This window comes from Drosophila elegans, unplaced genomic scaffold, assembly GCF_018152505.1.
Source record: "Drosophila elegans isolate 14027-0461.03 unplaced genomic scaffold, ASM1815250v1 contig_814, whole genome shotgun sequence".
Taxonomy (NCBI): Eukaryota; Metazoa; Arthropoda; class Insecta; order Diptera; family Drosophilidae; genus Drosophila; species Drosophila elegans.
Genome location: NW_024546167.1, coordinates 16376537 through 16389427, shown reverse-complemented (window position 1 = coordinate 16389427; position 12891 = coordinate 16376537). Strand labels below are relative to the sequence as shown.

At 39.8% G+C, this 12891-nt stretch overlaps 6 protein-coding genes and 1 non-coding gene across 7 annotated transcripts; 4 read left to right on the top strand and 3 right to left on the bottom strand.

The window, feature by feature from the left end:
- Positions 1 to 442: 442 nt before the first annotated feature.
- LOC108149263 (serine/threonine-protein phosphatase 1 regulatory subunit 10) lies at positions 443 to 2030 on the bottom strand. The gene is made up of 2 exons (XM_017276705.1): positions 1688 to 2030; positions 443 to 1059 (listed from the first exon to the last, which is right to left on the bottom strand). Exons 1-2 carry the CDS (start codon positions 2028 to 2030, stop codon positions 503 to 505), a joined length of 900 nt encoding a protein of 299 aa, XP_017132194.1. The 3' UTR covers positions 443 to 502.
- A 1747-nt stretch (positions 2031 to 3777) lies between these two features.
- Positions 3778 to 4264, bottom strand: LOC108149262. The gene is made up of 2 exons (XM_017276704.2): positions 4176 to 4264; positions 3778 to 4109 (listed from the first exon to the last, which is right to left on the bottom strand). Exons 1-2 carry the CDS (start codon positions 4183 to 4185, stop codon positions 3823 to 3825), a joined length of 297 nt encoding a protein of 98 aa, XP_017132193.1. The 5' UTR covers positions 4186 to 4264; the 3' UTR covers positions 3778 to 3822.
- A 763-nt stretch (positions 4265 to 5027) lies between these two features.
- On the top strand, positions 5028 to 6516 carry LOC108149270. The gene has a single exon (XM_017276713.2). It carries the CDS (start codon positions 5091 to 5093, stop codon positions 6432 to 6434), a length of 1344 nt encoding a protein of 447 aa, XP_017132202.1. The 5' UTR covers positions 5028 to 5090; the 3' UTR covers positions 6435 to 6516.
- A 366-nt stretch (positions 6517 to 6882) lies between these two features.
- LOC108149279 lies at positions 6883 to 7356 on the top strand. The gene is made up of 2 exons (XM_017276723.2): positions 6883 to 6959; positions 7026 to 7356. The coding sequence occupies exons 1-2, from the start codon at positions 6950 to 6952 to the stop codon at positions 7310 to 7312; spliced, it is 297 nt and encodes a 98-aa protein (XP_017132212.1). The 5' UTR covers positions 6883 to 6949; the 3' UTR covers positions 7313 to 7356.
- Positions 7357 to 8227: 871 nt separating this feature from the next.
- LOC108149284 lies at positions 8228 to 8622 on the top strand. Its single transcript, XM_017276728.1, has 2 exons — positions 8228 to 8266; positions 8328 to 8622. Exons 1-2 carry the CDS (start codon positions 8257 to 8259, stop codon positions 8597 to 8599), a joined length of 282 nt encoding a protein of 93 aa, XP_017132217.1. The 5' UTR covers positions 8228 to 8256; the 3' UTR covers positions 8600 to 8622.
- Positions 8623 to 9018: 396 nt separating this feature from the next.
- LOC108149246 lies at positions 9019 to 12354 on the top strand. The gene is made up of 3 exons (XM_017276682.2): positions 9019 to 9571; positions 9942 to 10502; positions 10946 to 12354. The coding sequence occupies exons 1-3, from the start codon at positions 9131 to 9133 to the stop codon at positions 12002 to 12004; spliced, it is 2061 nt and encodes a 686-aa protein (XP_017132171.1). The 5' UTR covers positions 9019 to 9130; the 3' UTR covers positions 12005 to 12354.
- A 230-nt stretch (positions 12355 to 12584) lies between these two features.
- On the bottom strand, positions 12585 to 12682 carry LOC121467914. Its single transcript, XR_005977939.1, has one exon. It is a non-coding gene; the product is annotated as a U6atac minor spliceosomal RNA (small nuclear RNA).
- Positions 12683 to 12891: the final 209 nt, after the last annotated feature.

The following is a 12891-nucleotide window of genomic DNA, read 5'->3' as shown; positions in this document are numbered from 1 at the left end:
AATGTTTTAAATTGAAAATAAGGGAAATATGTAGTTTTTGATGATAAAAAGATTTTTGTTTTACAAAAAAGGATAAAAAGAGCATTAATTTTGTCAGTGGTAAAAAAAATTTCAAATTTTAAATGGTTCTAAAATAGTAACAATTTAATAATAATAAAGTCTGCAGATATAAAATGTAAAACCACCATAAATTTATTCTTGCAAACAAATGTTAAAGCCAGAAATGCGTCATGATTTTCGGGGAACACAAAAAAAAAACTTTAACAAATTAAAAAGATTTTGTTATTAGGGGAAGAACTAAAATGTGTTATGCTGATAAATATTTTATTATTATACCGATTACGTTTTCAGTGATTTAATCTCGGAAATCGCGACTCCCACATTTGTTTACCATTTTTAAATAAAATCTTATCAGGTAGAGCTACTTATCAATTCAAACTCATTGAGGGCAAATGTTTATTTTCCATTATTTCTGTTATGGTTATGAATGGCATATATGTATTTATAAAGTGTGCTTATGGGCTTTCCTCGCTAGCAGATTTTGACCAGTTGCACGTCGTTTGCGTTTGCCGACGATGGTGCCCAGTCCGGAAACAGTGCCCAACTGGAGGAGCAGGGGATTGCTGACCAAGGCGGCGGCAATCCCCAGAACTGCAGCACTGGCCAGCGGGATTAGGAAGCTCTTGGCCAAAAGGGCTTTGGGCGACACGTCGTGGTGGCCAGGACCAGGTCCCTTGTGCGCGGCTATCTCGTGCGGATCCAGGGGATACGGATACGCGTACTCTGGCGGGGAATAAGGGCCATGGCCCACACCGGCACCATGACCCGGACGCGATCCATATCCATACACGTCGAATGGTATACCCGCTTCCACACTGGAGCTACCGAAATAGGCCCCAGTTCCGCCACCATTTCCGTTTCCACCTCCAAATCCAAGGCCTCCTCCTCCTCCTGCTCCGTTGCTGTGGGAGTACTCGTAGGGATACGGATGGGAATCGCTTGCAAAGCTGCTCACGGTCGGTGCATGGGAAGCCCCTCCTCCAGCGGCTCCATAAGGACCTGTTTTTTAAATGATAAAAACGATAAGGTGCTATGTTAAACCAGAAAACCGTTTGGGTAATATTTAGTAAAATTTAATATATAAGCTTTATAAGTTGTAAATTATAAAGAAATGTTTAAATTTGAAATTTTATTAAATAAGTCCATTTAAAAAAAAATTCTTTGCTTGGAAACACAATTTACTAACAGTTAATAGTTTTGAAGATAGAAACAATACATTCAATAAGAAAATGTTTAAATAAACCTTTAATCAGATCTTGTAATTTGCTTATAATAAATTTATTCGGAAAGATATACAATGTAATAACTTTGATTTATTGCTAGTTATTTTTATTATGTTATCTTTTAATGAGTAATTGAAAGTGCTTTTAAATAATTACCTCATGAACTTTTCAGCATTTACTAAAATGTCATAAATGGCTTTCAAGCAAGCGAATTTCTTTAAGACGTAATTTCTGATGGACCAGTCAATCATTAGATCAGTTTCGATTTTACGTACAATATTTTCTTTAAATATCTACTTAGATAATAAATCTAGAAAGTCCACAAAAGTTTGCTAAAGGAATTGTTCCCTGATTTAACAGAAAATTTTAATTTGTGAAGATATCCCTTTAGTATCCATACTCACCCACGCTGATTCGGTCCTGGAGATTTGCACCTCCAGCTCGCCATTTGTTGTAGGTTTCACTGAGACTTTCGCCCACGCTTCCCAGCGAAGGATGACTGGTGGAACCACTCAAAGGAGTCGTTTCCAGGCCTGCTCCACCTCCTCCTCCGGATCCTGGACCCCGACCCCTGTAGAATTCAGGCGGTGGCTCGAAACTCTTGGCGGTGGCCGAACCGGCCAGGTCCAGTTGACTTACTGCCCGACTGCTGACCCCCGCATCGCTGGCATTTTGGGCCACGGCGATGCTCATCCCGAACCAGGCCAGACCAAGTGCGATCCGAAGCTGCCGTTTGCAGGCAAACATGATGACTAAGCTCGCCGGCGCCATGTCATCGACTTTATAATGAAGCCCCAGCTCAGGGATAGCAAGCGACTGCCGTCTGGCGACAAATTGTGCTTTGCAATTCGGGCCTAAAAGTGTCCGCTTCGTTGAGTCCATCAGTTGCGCCACTCTCGCGGGGAATTTCACTTTCCTTAGCAGGTTGCGTCTAAGCGAGCACCTCTCTGGGAACTGCAATGCTAGACCTTATATATTAATTACACTGGAAAAAATTGTTTCATAATTCCCTTAAAGAAATATTTATACATATGTTACAAGCGAGTAAATCATTAAATTATATTATAATTTATTTAGATGAATACAAATTTATTTATTAAAAAACCAAAGAATTAAATTTTTAAAAAACTTTTGTTTTTTTATACAACTAAGGTTTTAGTTGTATTAACTGCTTAGCCAAACAAATTATACCAATTTAATTTAGTTATAACAAAATGTTATACAGATGATTTTTTGAAGCCATTAAAAATAGAATAATCTGCTATGCAACAGGTTTTTTAGCCCAAAATCGAGTATGATTAAAAACGTTGTACCTAGTATAGTTCTTAATAAAACAAAATAAGTTAAATAACAATATAATCATTTTTTAAGTGCACTTACCAAGTGGTAACCGGCATTAATAATATGAGAGTTCATGGTGGCAAAATTCGAAAGGGAAACTGCTCGAACCACCCATCGCAAAATGATGAAAGATCGCAACGCAGCCAAGAATTGTTAAGAAATTATCACCGTTCCCGTTGGCTGCAACCGACAAAACGGCAGCAACATTAACCGAAAAACATGACCAATTTATTAGATGTATGTCCAATTTTAGAAGCGAGATGCAAATCGATCTAAAATGGTAGCGCCTCCGATGTCTTGTGTTTCCGGCAGAAGCTACGCGATTGCAAAAATGGATGTCAATGGAAACGTGTCACCTTATCAGCTTATTGGGAATTGCGCTGGTATTTCGCGGAGTTTCGATATCTCCGCAAAGCAGGGAAATTAAATGTGAAACATTGTGCCAATTATCGCAACATGTCGAATACTTTTTCAAATAGTTTTTCTTCAACACATACGCTGCACCAATGTTATCTTAAGCCAAAAGTTTTTGTATCTAATCTAATGTGTCTGCGACCTTATTGTTTCTATTGCATTATGAGTAAGGACATATATATAGACATAATTAAGTAATAGTGCAAGTAAATCCCACTTGAGCTGCCCTATTTCATAACTGTGAAAGCTAGAGTACGCGAATTCTTAAGCTCAGTGAAATTGAAGGGCTCTTAAGCTGCACTGTTTTGTAGCCTAAGTGGCTTAACTTCCAATAAGTAAAAATATTTGTTATCAAAAACTGTGCAAGTAAAGGGCACTTAAACTTTCTTTAGATACTCATAAAAAAGTTAGTATAAAATTTAATGAAACTTTTATAAAAGTTATAATGAATTTTATATAAAAAATTTATTAATATTATGATTCAAAGTTTTTCTTAAATGAGTGCATTTGTATTATAGTAAAAGCTCAAATCAAGCAAAAAGCCTCTTTATTTGGAAAAAATTCATGACAAATTTCTAACATCAGAGATCGAACTAACCAAATTTATCCATATTTGCAAATTCTTGTTAAAACACAAAATATTTAATGTAATCCTAGGACAACCAAGTGAAACAATAATCTAAAGTAAACATGCCGATTGATTTTTCTAGCACATTGATTAAGACAATTCAAGTAGTGATTAATATTGCAGTTAATTTGATTTATTTGAACAAATGAAGTGAATTTAAGCACAGGGCCAAGTCCATGACCAGTTGTTCCAGGAAACGCACTTCCTCAGTGAGCTGTCGAATCCGCTGGGTTCACCAATATCATCCTCGCACGTGATGGCAACCGCCGCTTGGGATCCAACGGAGTCGCACCACCAGTAGCGGGTGGGATCCCAGAAGTTGCGGATCTTGACCTGCAAGTTGGTGGAGTTCCTGCAGTCGGGCTGGTTGTTGCCATCGGGATCGCAGGTGTAGACGCCGGAGAAGAGCGCCATGAAGAGGGCGAGGCTCAGTAGAAGTAAGGCTACGAATCGAGGAAGAATCCTTTAGAATCTTGTTCTACTTCCAGGCGGATTCGCAGATGACTTACCGGTCTTCATGGTTGAGTTGTGACTGTTTCCGTGACTGTGCTTTGACTCGGCCAATTGGCAAGTTTATATACCCCAGGGCCCAACTGATACTACGCTGATACTACCTTCCAATCACAACAGCTATCTCCCTCGCCGAAAAGCCTGTGCAAAATTCTATTTTGGCAGCGACATGAAATGGTTTCAAAATAATCGTGCCGTGTATCGCCAGCCGTATCTGAATCCCAACGAATGCTCGCGCCCCTAAGTTATAAGTTGACGCAATAGCTTGATAAGATGGGGGTCTTTGGGAGGACAGGCAGTCTGCTGCCCAAGAAGGGTGGGAATTTCAACCGTGAAGTACAACTCTTAACTAAAATGATTGTTTATAAAGGCAACACCCTACTGCTTATACAAGCATTTGCTCGATTAAGTTTCACAGACTCTTTAAGCTTTACGTAAAATATTACGCAGAACCAATTTAATTAGATTTAAATAAAATAATACTTTTTTTATACCCAAAATATTTGTATATTCCTAAACAAAATAATGTTATCATTTTAAATGCCAAATAGTGTCTTTTTAAGTGACATACAAAATCATCTCTACTCTTATACATTAGTATGTAAATTCCGCTATTTTTCCACTAATTAATTTATAAGATTGTATTGTCTTTTGCACTTATACTGCCATCTTAAAATTGAAAGCAGGTAACATAGGTCCTATCTAACCCTTAGATTGATCTAACTACAGGTTTATCTTGGGACATGCCATAGTAAGCTATAGGCAATTTATCTCAAGATTATAAAGAAACAATATGTTATTAACAGATATTTATTTATGACAAGAGGCGAAATCTCAGTAGGCCACACAAGTGGCACACATCTAATTTCTCCGCACAGTAATGCTTCCAAATTCCTTGTGATCGACCCGTAGTGATGGAGTCGAGGGTGGACAGTAGTGGGGGCCAGCCGAACACCATTATGATCCAGCTGGTGTCCCAGCAGCCGAGCTCCAGCGGACATGCACAGGCCATGCCCATCTCGGTGCAGGCGATTCCCCTGTTTCCCGGCTCCCGAACAGCCAACGAGCAGTCTCGGCCATCGGACTCCTTATCCCCCAATATGAGACCGCCGGCCAAAGCTCCTCCCCGAATGCACTCAAGAATCCGACCCGAAATGTGCGCTCCACCCAAACGGATGTCTTCGCAGAATGAGTTCAAGTGTTCCTATCCGCGGTATTCCTCCAGTGGAGTTAACCAACCGCCGGTGCGGTACGTGGTCCGTTCAGCGGACCGGATGCTCCCCATCTACATTCCTTCACCTCGCACTGCCAGCAATTCTCTGGGCAATGTGCGGGGTGGGCGGATGGAAGGGGAGTGTCCTTGCTGTGGCGTTCCATTGATTCCGGGAAAGGAGACTTTGGGACTTCTTCCACCACAAGAAAAAGAGAACCTTGGTCGCCGAGATCAGGCCACCAATACCGATGGCCAAACGGATCTGGTGGACCTACAGACGATCTGCGAGTCCTTGGGTCGTGCTGTAATGGCAGCAGCCATGGCAGCCATGGAATCAGCTCAGAAAAACCATTTGGAAAAACCCACACTCGTTAGTAGAAGTACTGGTCCTGAGAGGTCCAAGGACCCAACCAATATTACTTTTCAGAAGCACACACAATCGCCCTCACAAAACAAGCAGAAACAGTTGGAAGCGGAGATTACTGGTGATGAAACAACATCAGCGGATGAGAAAATTGTCTCGGATGATGAGAAACGCGTATCCCAGCATAAAACCAGCTTTTTGAACACAGTGCTCGTAGGAAGAAAGCTGACTATTGGTGAAAAGTCTTCAGATGAGATGCTGGAACTGACGATACCTTCACGTCTATCTGATGGACGTTTCCACGTGGAATATCCCAAAACACCCAGACCAACACCGGAGTTCATTCGGGCATCTGTGAACATACCCTATGGATCCGCGTCAGAGCATTCCCGCCTGAATTCCGGTGCCTTGGAAACTGGGGGGACTCCCATCGGGAATAGCAACATAATCAGTATGTGCCAGCGAGCTGGTCTTGTCCTGGCAAAGCCATTGACTTCTGCAGGGAAACCTTTAGTCGGAAATCAAGTCTCTGCATTGATTGCAGCTGAAGATTTCCGGAGTGTCTCGATTAGGAGAAGGTTCCCCACGGAAAAGCTCCCTCCAGCTAAAACTACAGAGACTTCTGGCCCAACATCCCCCAACTCATCCCTGACTGCAGTAAAACAGTCAGAGGATCCATAACCTACATTATTGTAATGCAAAATTTAAAGTACTTTTAACGAAACATATATTCTAGTCGAATAAAAGAATTTATAAAACTAAACAAAGAAAAAAAAAGGCCAAAAAAATTGATTGACTCTTAACATAATTTTTACATTAATCATTATGAACCTGTAAATATAAAATGAACACTGCGTATTAATAATAAACCTGAGAAGTTTGTCTAGTTTTAGTTTTCAGCTTCACCAAGAAGAGTCATATATTTTCTAATTTTATATAATTTTTTAAGCCATTTGCAATTGCTTTTGCACTTTTAGGGGCGCGAGCATTCGTTGGAATACAGATACACGGTACGATTATTTTGAAACCATTTCATGTCGCTGCCAAAATAGAATTTTGCACAGGCTTTTCGGCGAGGGAGATAGCTGTTGTGATTGGAAGTTAGTATCAGTGTAGTATCAGTTGGGCCCTGGGGTATATAAACTTGCCAATTGGCCGAGTCAAAGCACAGTCACGGAAACAGTCACAACTCAACCATGAAGACCGGTAAGTCATCTGCGAATCCTCCTGGAAATAAAATGAGATTCTAAAGGATTCTTCCCCGATTCGTAGCCCTACTTCTACTCAGCCTCGCCCTATTCATGGCGCTCTTCTCCGGCGTCTACACCTGCGATCCCGATGGCAACAACCAGCCCGACTGCAGGAACTCCACCAACTTGCAGGTCAAGATCCGCAACTTCTGGGATCCCACCCGCTACTGGTGGTGCGAATCCGTTGGATCCCAAGCGGCGGTTGCCATCACGTGCGAGGATGATATTGGTGAACCCAGCGGATTCGACAGCTCACTGAGGAAGTGCGTTCCCTGGAACAACTGGTCATGGACTTGGCCCTGTCCTTAAATTCACTTCATTTGTTGAAATAAATAAATTAACTGCAATATTAATCACTACTTGAATTGTCTTAATCAATGTGCTAGAAAAATCAATCGGCATGTTTACTTTAGATTATTGTTTCATTTGGCTGTCTTTGGATTGTTTTAACAATAAATTTCAGTTATAGCACTTTATTAATTGGCCATGTCGATCCCATGGCAGTCGCATAATATGTATAGCTTTACATTTTATTAAGGAAATGTTAAGATTATAAAAGAAAAATTAAAACAACTTACTGAACCTTAGATATATTATTGTTAAAATTGTTCCAAAACAGGAAAATTGCCTGTTTTAGTCTCATCAGCAATCTGAGCGAAAAAAAGGGGATTATTAATATGTGCTTAAGATTGGTTTAACATTGTATTGTATGTGGACATAAAATATTTTTCTTAAAAGTTTATAAATATAAAAGTAAAGCTTTGAATTAAAACAAAATGTTCTATTTTTTTTCTTGTGCAAATTGCCCAACTTACAGAACTATTTTTTTTTGTTTTTAACAGGGTAACTCAAACATCTTCTTTTAAATTCAAGGGTTTTTAATCTGACCTTACACATATTACATTTTAATATGGTTACTCAACAAAGACTTATTGGAATCTTAAACAATGTTATTTAATTCAATAGAAATTTCTTTAGTCTCATCATTAACCAAAACATCAATTTAAACCAGCTGAAATTGGTGAAATGTAGGTATGATTTCTGGGTGGCGTCAACCCAGCCAATTGGCTAGATACATTTACGATCAGTGATCATGAGATTATTTTTAAACGATTTCATGTTCGTTCCAAAATAGAACTTATCATGTCAATAGTCGTAGTCGTACAATGCTGCAGGGATAGATAGCAGAGTGCTATAAATGGCTGAAAGTTGGGTACGAATGTCATTCAGTTTTAATCACCTGAACTAGCACCATGAAAGCCGGTAAGTTTTCTGCGAGACCTTACTTTCCTGAAAACGTACTCATGGGGGATTCCGTATTCAGCTGTAGTCCTTCTGTTCCTGGCCCTTTACGTGGCTGTCCACGCCGACCAGGCCTGCAATCCCGATGGCGATGGCGAACCGGACTGCGTGGGTCGCTCCGGACAGGTTTCCCGCGACTTCTGGGATCCCACCCACTACTGGGAATGCAACAGCTCCGGCAAAGCCGTGCTCACCGCTTGCGAGTCGCAAACGGGATTCGATCCCAAGGTTGGAGCATGTGTGCACTGGAGCGTTTGGCAGTGGTATCCACCATGTCCCGAAACATCCACTTGAGCAATAAACTTTGAGGCAAACTATTTGTTGTTCATTTTCTTTTCTGACTTAAGGGTTTTTTTTTAGACTCAAATGGAGATCACTGATCATATACTGAGAAAAAAAGAGAGCTCAAAATCAAGAAGAACTTGGCTTGTAAAATATATATTTTAAATTAATAATTTGGATCAAATGTAGCAGAGTAGTCAGTATTTTTCGATTGCATGATAAGTAAAATATCGGAGCCGTTGGATTCGAACCTGTAACTTATAGGAACTTTAAACTAAAATTCTTTAAATCCGGGTAAATAACAGTTTAAATAGTTAAAATCTCTTATGAACTGGACCTGCTTGAAATACCTTTATTGATGTAAACAGAAAGGAAGTATTTAAGAACTGACTGCTCTGCACTGAGTTTTATTTCGGAATTCCCTCTTTATAATTTAATTATTAATCATAACGAACCCCTATGTGACACTCACAAAATTCTCAAAGTTTCTTAAATTTGTTGTGTTTGTTTTATTTTTTGTATACAAATCGCTTAACTAGGGACATGGGTAAGAAGTCAAGAGAGGAATTGGAGCTGCCAGTAGCCAGTTGGCATCGTGGTCTATCCCTCATTCAAATGCAGGCGGCTGATCAGTTGGCAAATACCTTGGCATACGATATCAAAGGCACTCGGGATTGTCTTTTGCGCCTGGGAGTGCGTCCGCTGGTCAGGAATCAGCAACTCCTCAGGATTGTGCAGCTAAGTCGTGGTCAGAAGCTTGCCTTTCTCTACTTCCTGTACCAGGAACACTACAAATCCTGTGGCCCGTGTGTAAAGTATTCGATTAATGGACAACTTCTGCTCTCGGCCATTGCCTATCTGGATCTGCCGGCCACTTTTCGAGCGCTGGACAAAGTTCTACCACTAAGCAGAATATCGAATGCTACACATGTCCCAAAAAAGGATAGTAAAGAAATAAAAGGACTTGGGTTCGACCCCATTTGGGTAAGAAAATTATATAATAAGGAAGTAATCAAATTATATATCATTTTCTGAATTGGGACTTAAAAACCGCCTACCAATCATTAAGAAAAGAAAAAAATTACTTTAAAACAAACAAATTTTTAAATATTATTAAATCATTTTACGTTTTAAAATAATTGAACTCTGTTTTTATTACTAAAACTTTTACTTTATAGTAATAAATATTTAAATATTTTTATTTTTTGGACGCAATGAAAAAATATATAATTTATTTGATTAGTGGTAGTCGTTTTCCTAAAATATAAATGTCAAACCCGTTTAACCTATAGAAATATATACCAAAGTTAATCTGTAAACCTTTTTCAATTTTTAATTTTCAATTTATTTACAGAAGAATTCTAGACAGCCCTCCATCGGAACTCCAAATCCAACCATGTATGAATCGTATAACCAAAACGAGATGGAAGACGAGATGCCTCTGGACTTACGGGCCACTTTTCGAGCACTCGACAAAGTGCTTTTCTCACAGGTGGCACAAACCAGGACTCGTCGTTCGACGGGTGAATCTCGCAAAAAAGCAAAGCCCTACTTTCAGAAGCAGCCCCGTCCAAAATCGTCCCGCCCATCCACCTATTATTCGGCGAATTCCCCGCTGTTTGAGGTGGAGATTCCCAACGAGGAGGGGGATCCAAAAGACGATGACGACCGATGGTTCGCCGACTTTGAGCTCCATCCGATCCAGCGCACAGTGAAGGCGGTAATCAACCACGAGCTCTGTCACCTGTTCGATCAAGTAGACGAGGCACCCAGCGATCCAGAGGCACAGGATCAGGAACCAAGGAATCTGTGCCAGTTCCATGAGGAAACCCGATCTCAGGAGCGAAAGGCTTTCCTCCTCGAACAGCAACAAAGATACCTGGATATGATCGACATGGAAAAGAGAGAAAAGCGGGTGAGTTGGGTAGTCTTAAACTAATTATTATATGTTTTAAATAAAGTAAAAACAAAATATTTTTTTATCATATTTTGTGAAGCCCTTGATTGATTTAATACTCTATATTTATATACAAATTTAATATTAAAAATTAATTTTATAAATCTTAAAAATTAATTATATAAAGTATTCTTCTTAAAGCCATCCTTCAATATTAAAAACAAAAATGTTTTTTCTCCCTTTTTATGCAAAGAAAAAATTTGTTTTTTGTAAGAATTCATTTTATATTTTTTTTTCCATACACCAATCTTTGATTACATATTAATTGCATAATCAAAAATAATCTGATATTGTATTTAAAGAGTATTATACAATGACGCTTTAATTTTATATATATATATATATATATATATATTAAATATTTTATTTAATTTTTATATATTATTATTTCCCTCAAAAAGTTAACAAGGGAGCGCATTGTGTATCACCTGAACCGGGACGTGGATGAGTACCTCCTTAAGTTCGGCGACAAGGGCTGGAGTCCCGGAGTGCCTGCCATGCGGAGGCCCGGCTGTGCCGCCTGCAGCGAACTGGTCCACGTGAGCCTGGAGACTCCTCCCCAGGTGCTCCTCCTCGAAGGTGAACGAGGACGGCTGTACGACAGGAGTGGACCCAAGATGCGGTTATGTGGTGGTGAGGATGGGAGCCGAAAGTCCCCGAAAGAAAGGACTACTGGTTACTTTACGGCCACCAGGAGTCAAAGCCCCTATGCCTTTAACTATCCACGGATATTCGAACCTTTGGACGGCAAAGAGCCTATTGGGAGTTACCTGATCAAAGCCCTCGACGAAGATGAGGAATGGCCTGTGCCCAGGACAATAAGGAGGAGTCACATCGACGAAGCTGTCTCACGGTGTGTGCGGAAAATATTTGAGAAGAGTTTGCTGGCAGTGTCATGTGCGGCCACGCCCAAAAGGTCCCAGGAACGCCTTGTCTATGACCGCAAACGGGTCGATCCGGATGACGAGGAGTTCATGGACCAGATGCTAAGCGATGCCTTCCAGGTGCTCCAACGTGATCGCAGTCTTGTGCTGGCCAGCCTGCCCGATGGTCACCAATTGCCGGAGCTGCGGGAGTGGATACGGCGGCGATATGGCAAGCGATATGGTCCACAAACCGATGCGGAGGCAGAAAGGGCTAAGCAAAAGACATTGAAACTGGCCGGGATGGAGAGGAAGTTGATTCCGTTGTTGGCCAGCATAGATCCCCGGACGGTGCAGACAAGGCCCGTGCCCTATACCCTCTATGAGGACATCATGGCCGTGGCTAATCAGTTCAAGAAATCGTTCCGGGAGAACGTCCTACAGATCATCCTCAAGCAAACGCGACTCTGCTGGCAGGCGCAACACAATCTGCGGGTCTACAATAGTTCCGGACTCCGTCGCACCTTCTTCACATATCTACCGAGCTGCTCCACCGATATAGATCCCACCTTAAGTCTCTACTTGGCACAGAAATAGTTAGCTTCAACCTACTTATTTGATATGCTATTTTTAATACCCCATATCATTTCATATATGTATATCTTACCAAATAGAATGAACATCATTGAACCTAGTTGGTTTCATTCTGATTGGAAAAGATGAATGTGATTTTAAGTGATATTCACTCAAAATATCAGCTCTGATATTCATTCATTCGACTCACTTATATCATTTATTATTTTTATTATTTTTACACATTTGACAAGGGAGCTGAAGCTCTTTCAAATTTCAGTGTAACTGAATTAGCTAAACGTTATTATTAAGTGTAAAAACACATTCCACTTTATGTATATAGGGAGCTAACAACAAATTAATGTTTATAATGGCACTCAAAAATTCAAGTTAAAAATAAAATTTATAAAATAATAATTTTTAAAATAATAATTTGAAAATGTTTCCGCATTTTGTCTACCTATATCCACTAAAAGGCTTTGCTGTTTAATTAGTGCAAATAAAAATAATTATTTAAATCGTGGATGGCTCAACTTTTCTAGTGGACAATATGTATTTTATTTAATTTTTATTAATAATAAAAACTTAAGAAAGGCTAGTAACAAAAAAATTGTGGACGGCTTTGTCTTGTGCCTAGCCGACCGTATATGTGTTCCATCCTTGTCTAGGGGAGTGCTAACTTGCTCTCCTTCCAAACAACACAGTAATATGAGTTGATTGCCGCCTTTTATAGGTATGCTGCGCGGAATAAGCACTTGGGAATTTTAAGCGAACTGCTTAGTGCATTTGTTCGACTATAACTTACTTAGTTAACTTCTTTTTATGTGTAGTTACTTATTTAAGTAGTGGAATTTTAGTTTAAATAAAACATATGTTACTCTGCTAACATTGACACTGAAATTAATGGCTTC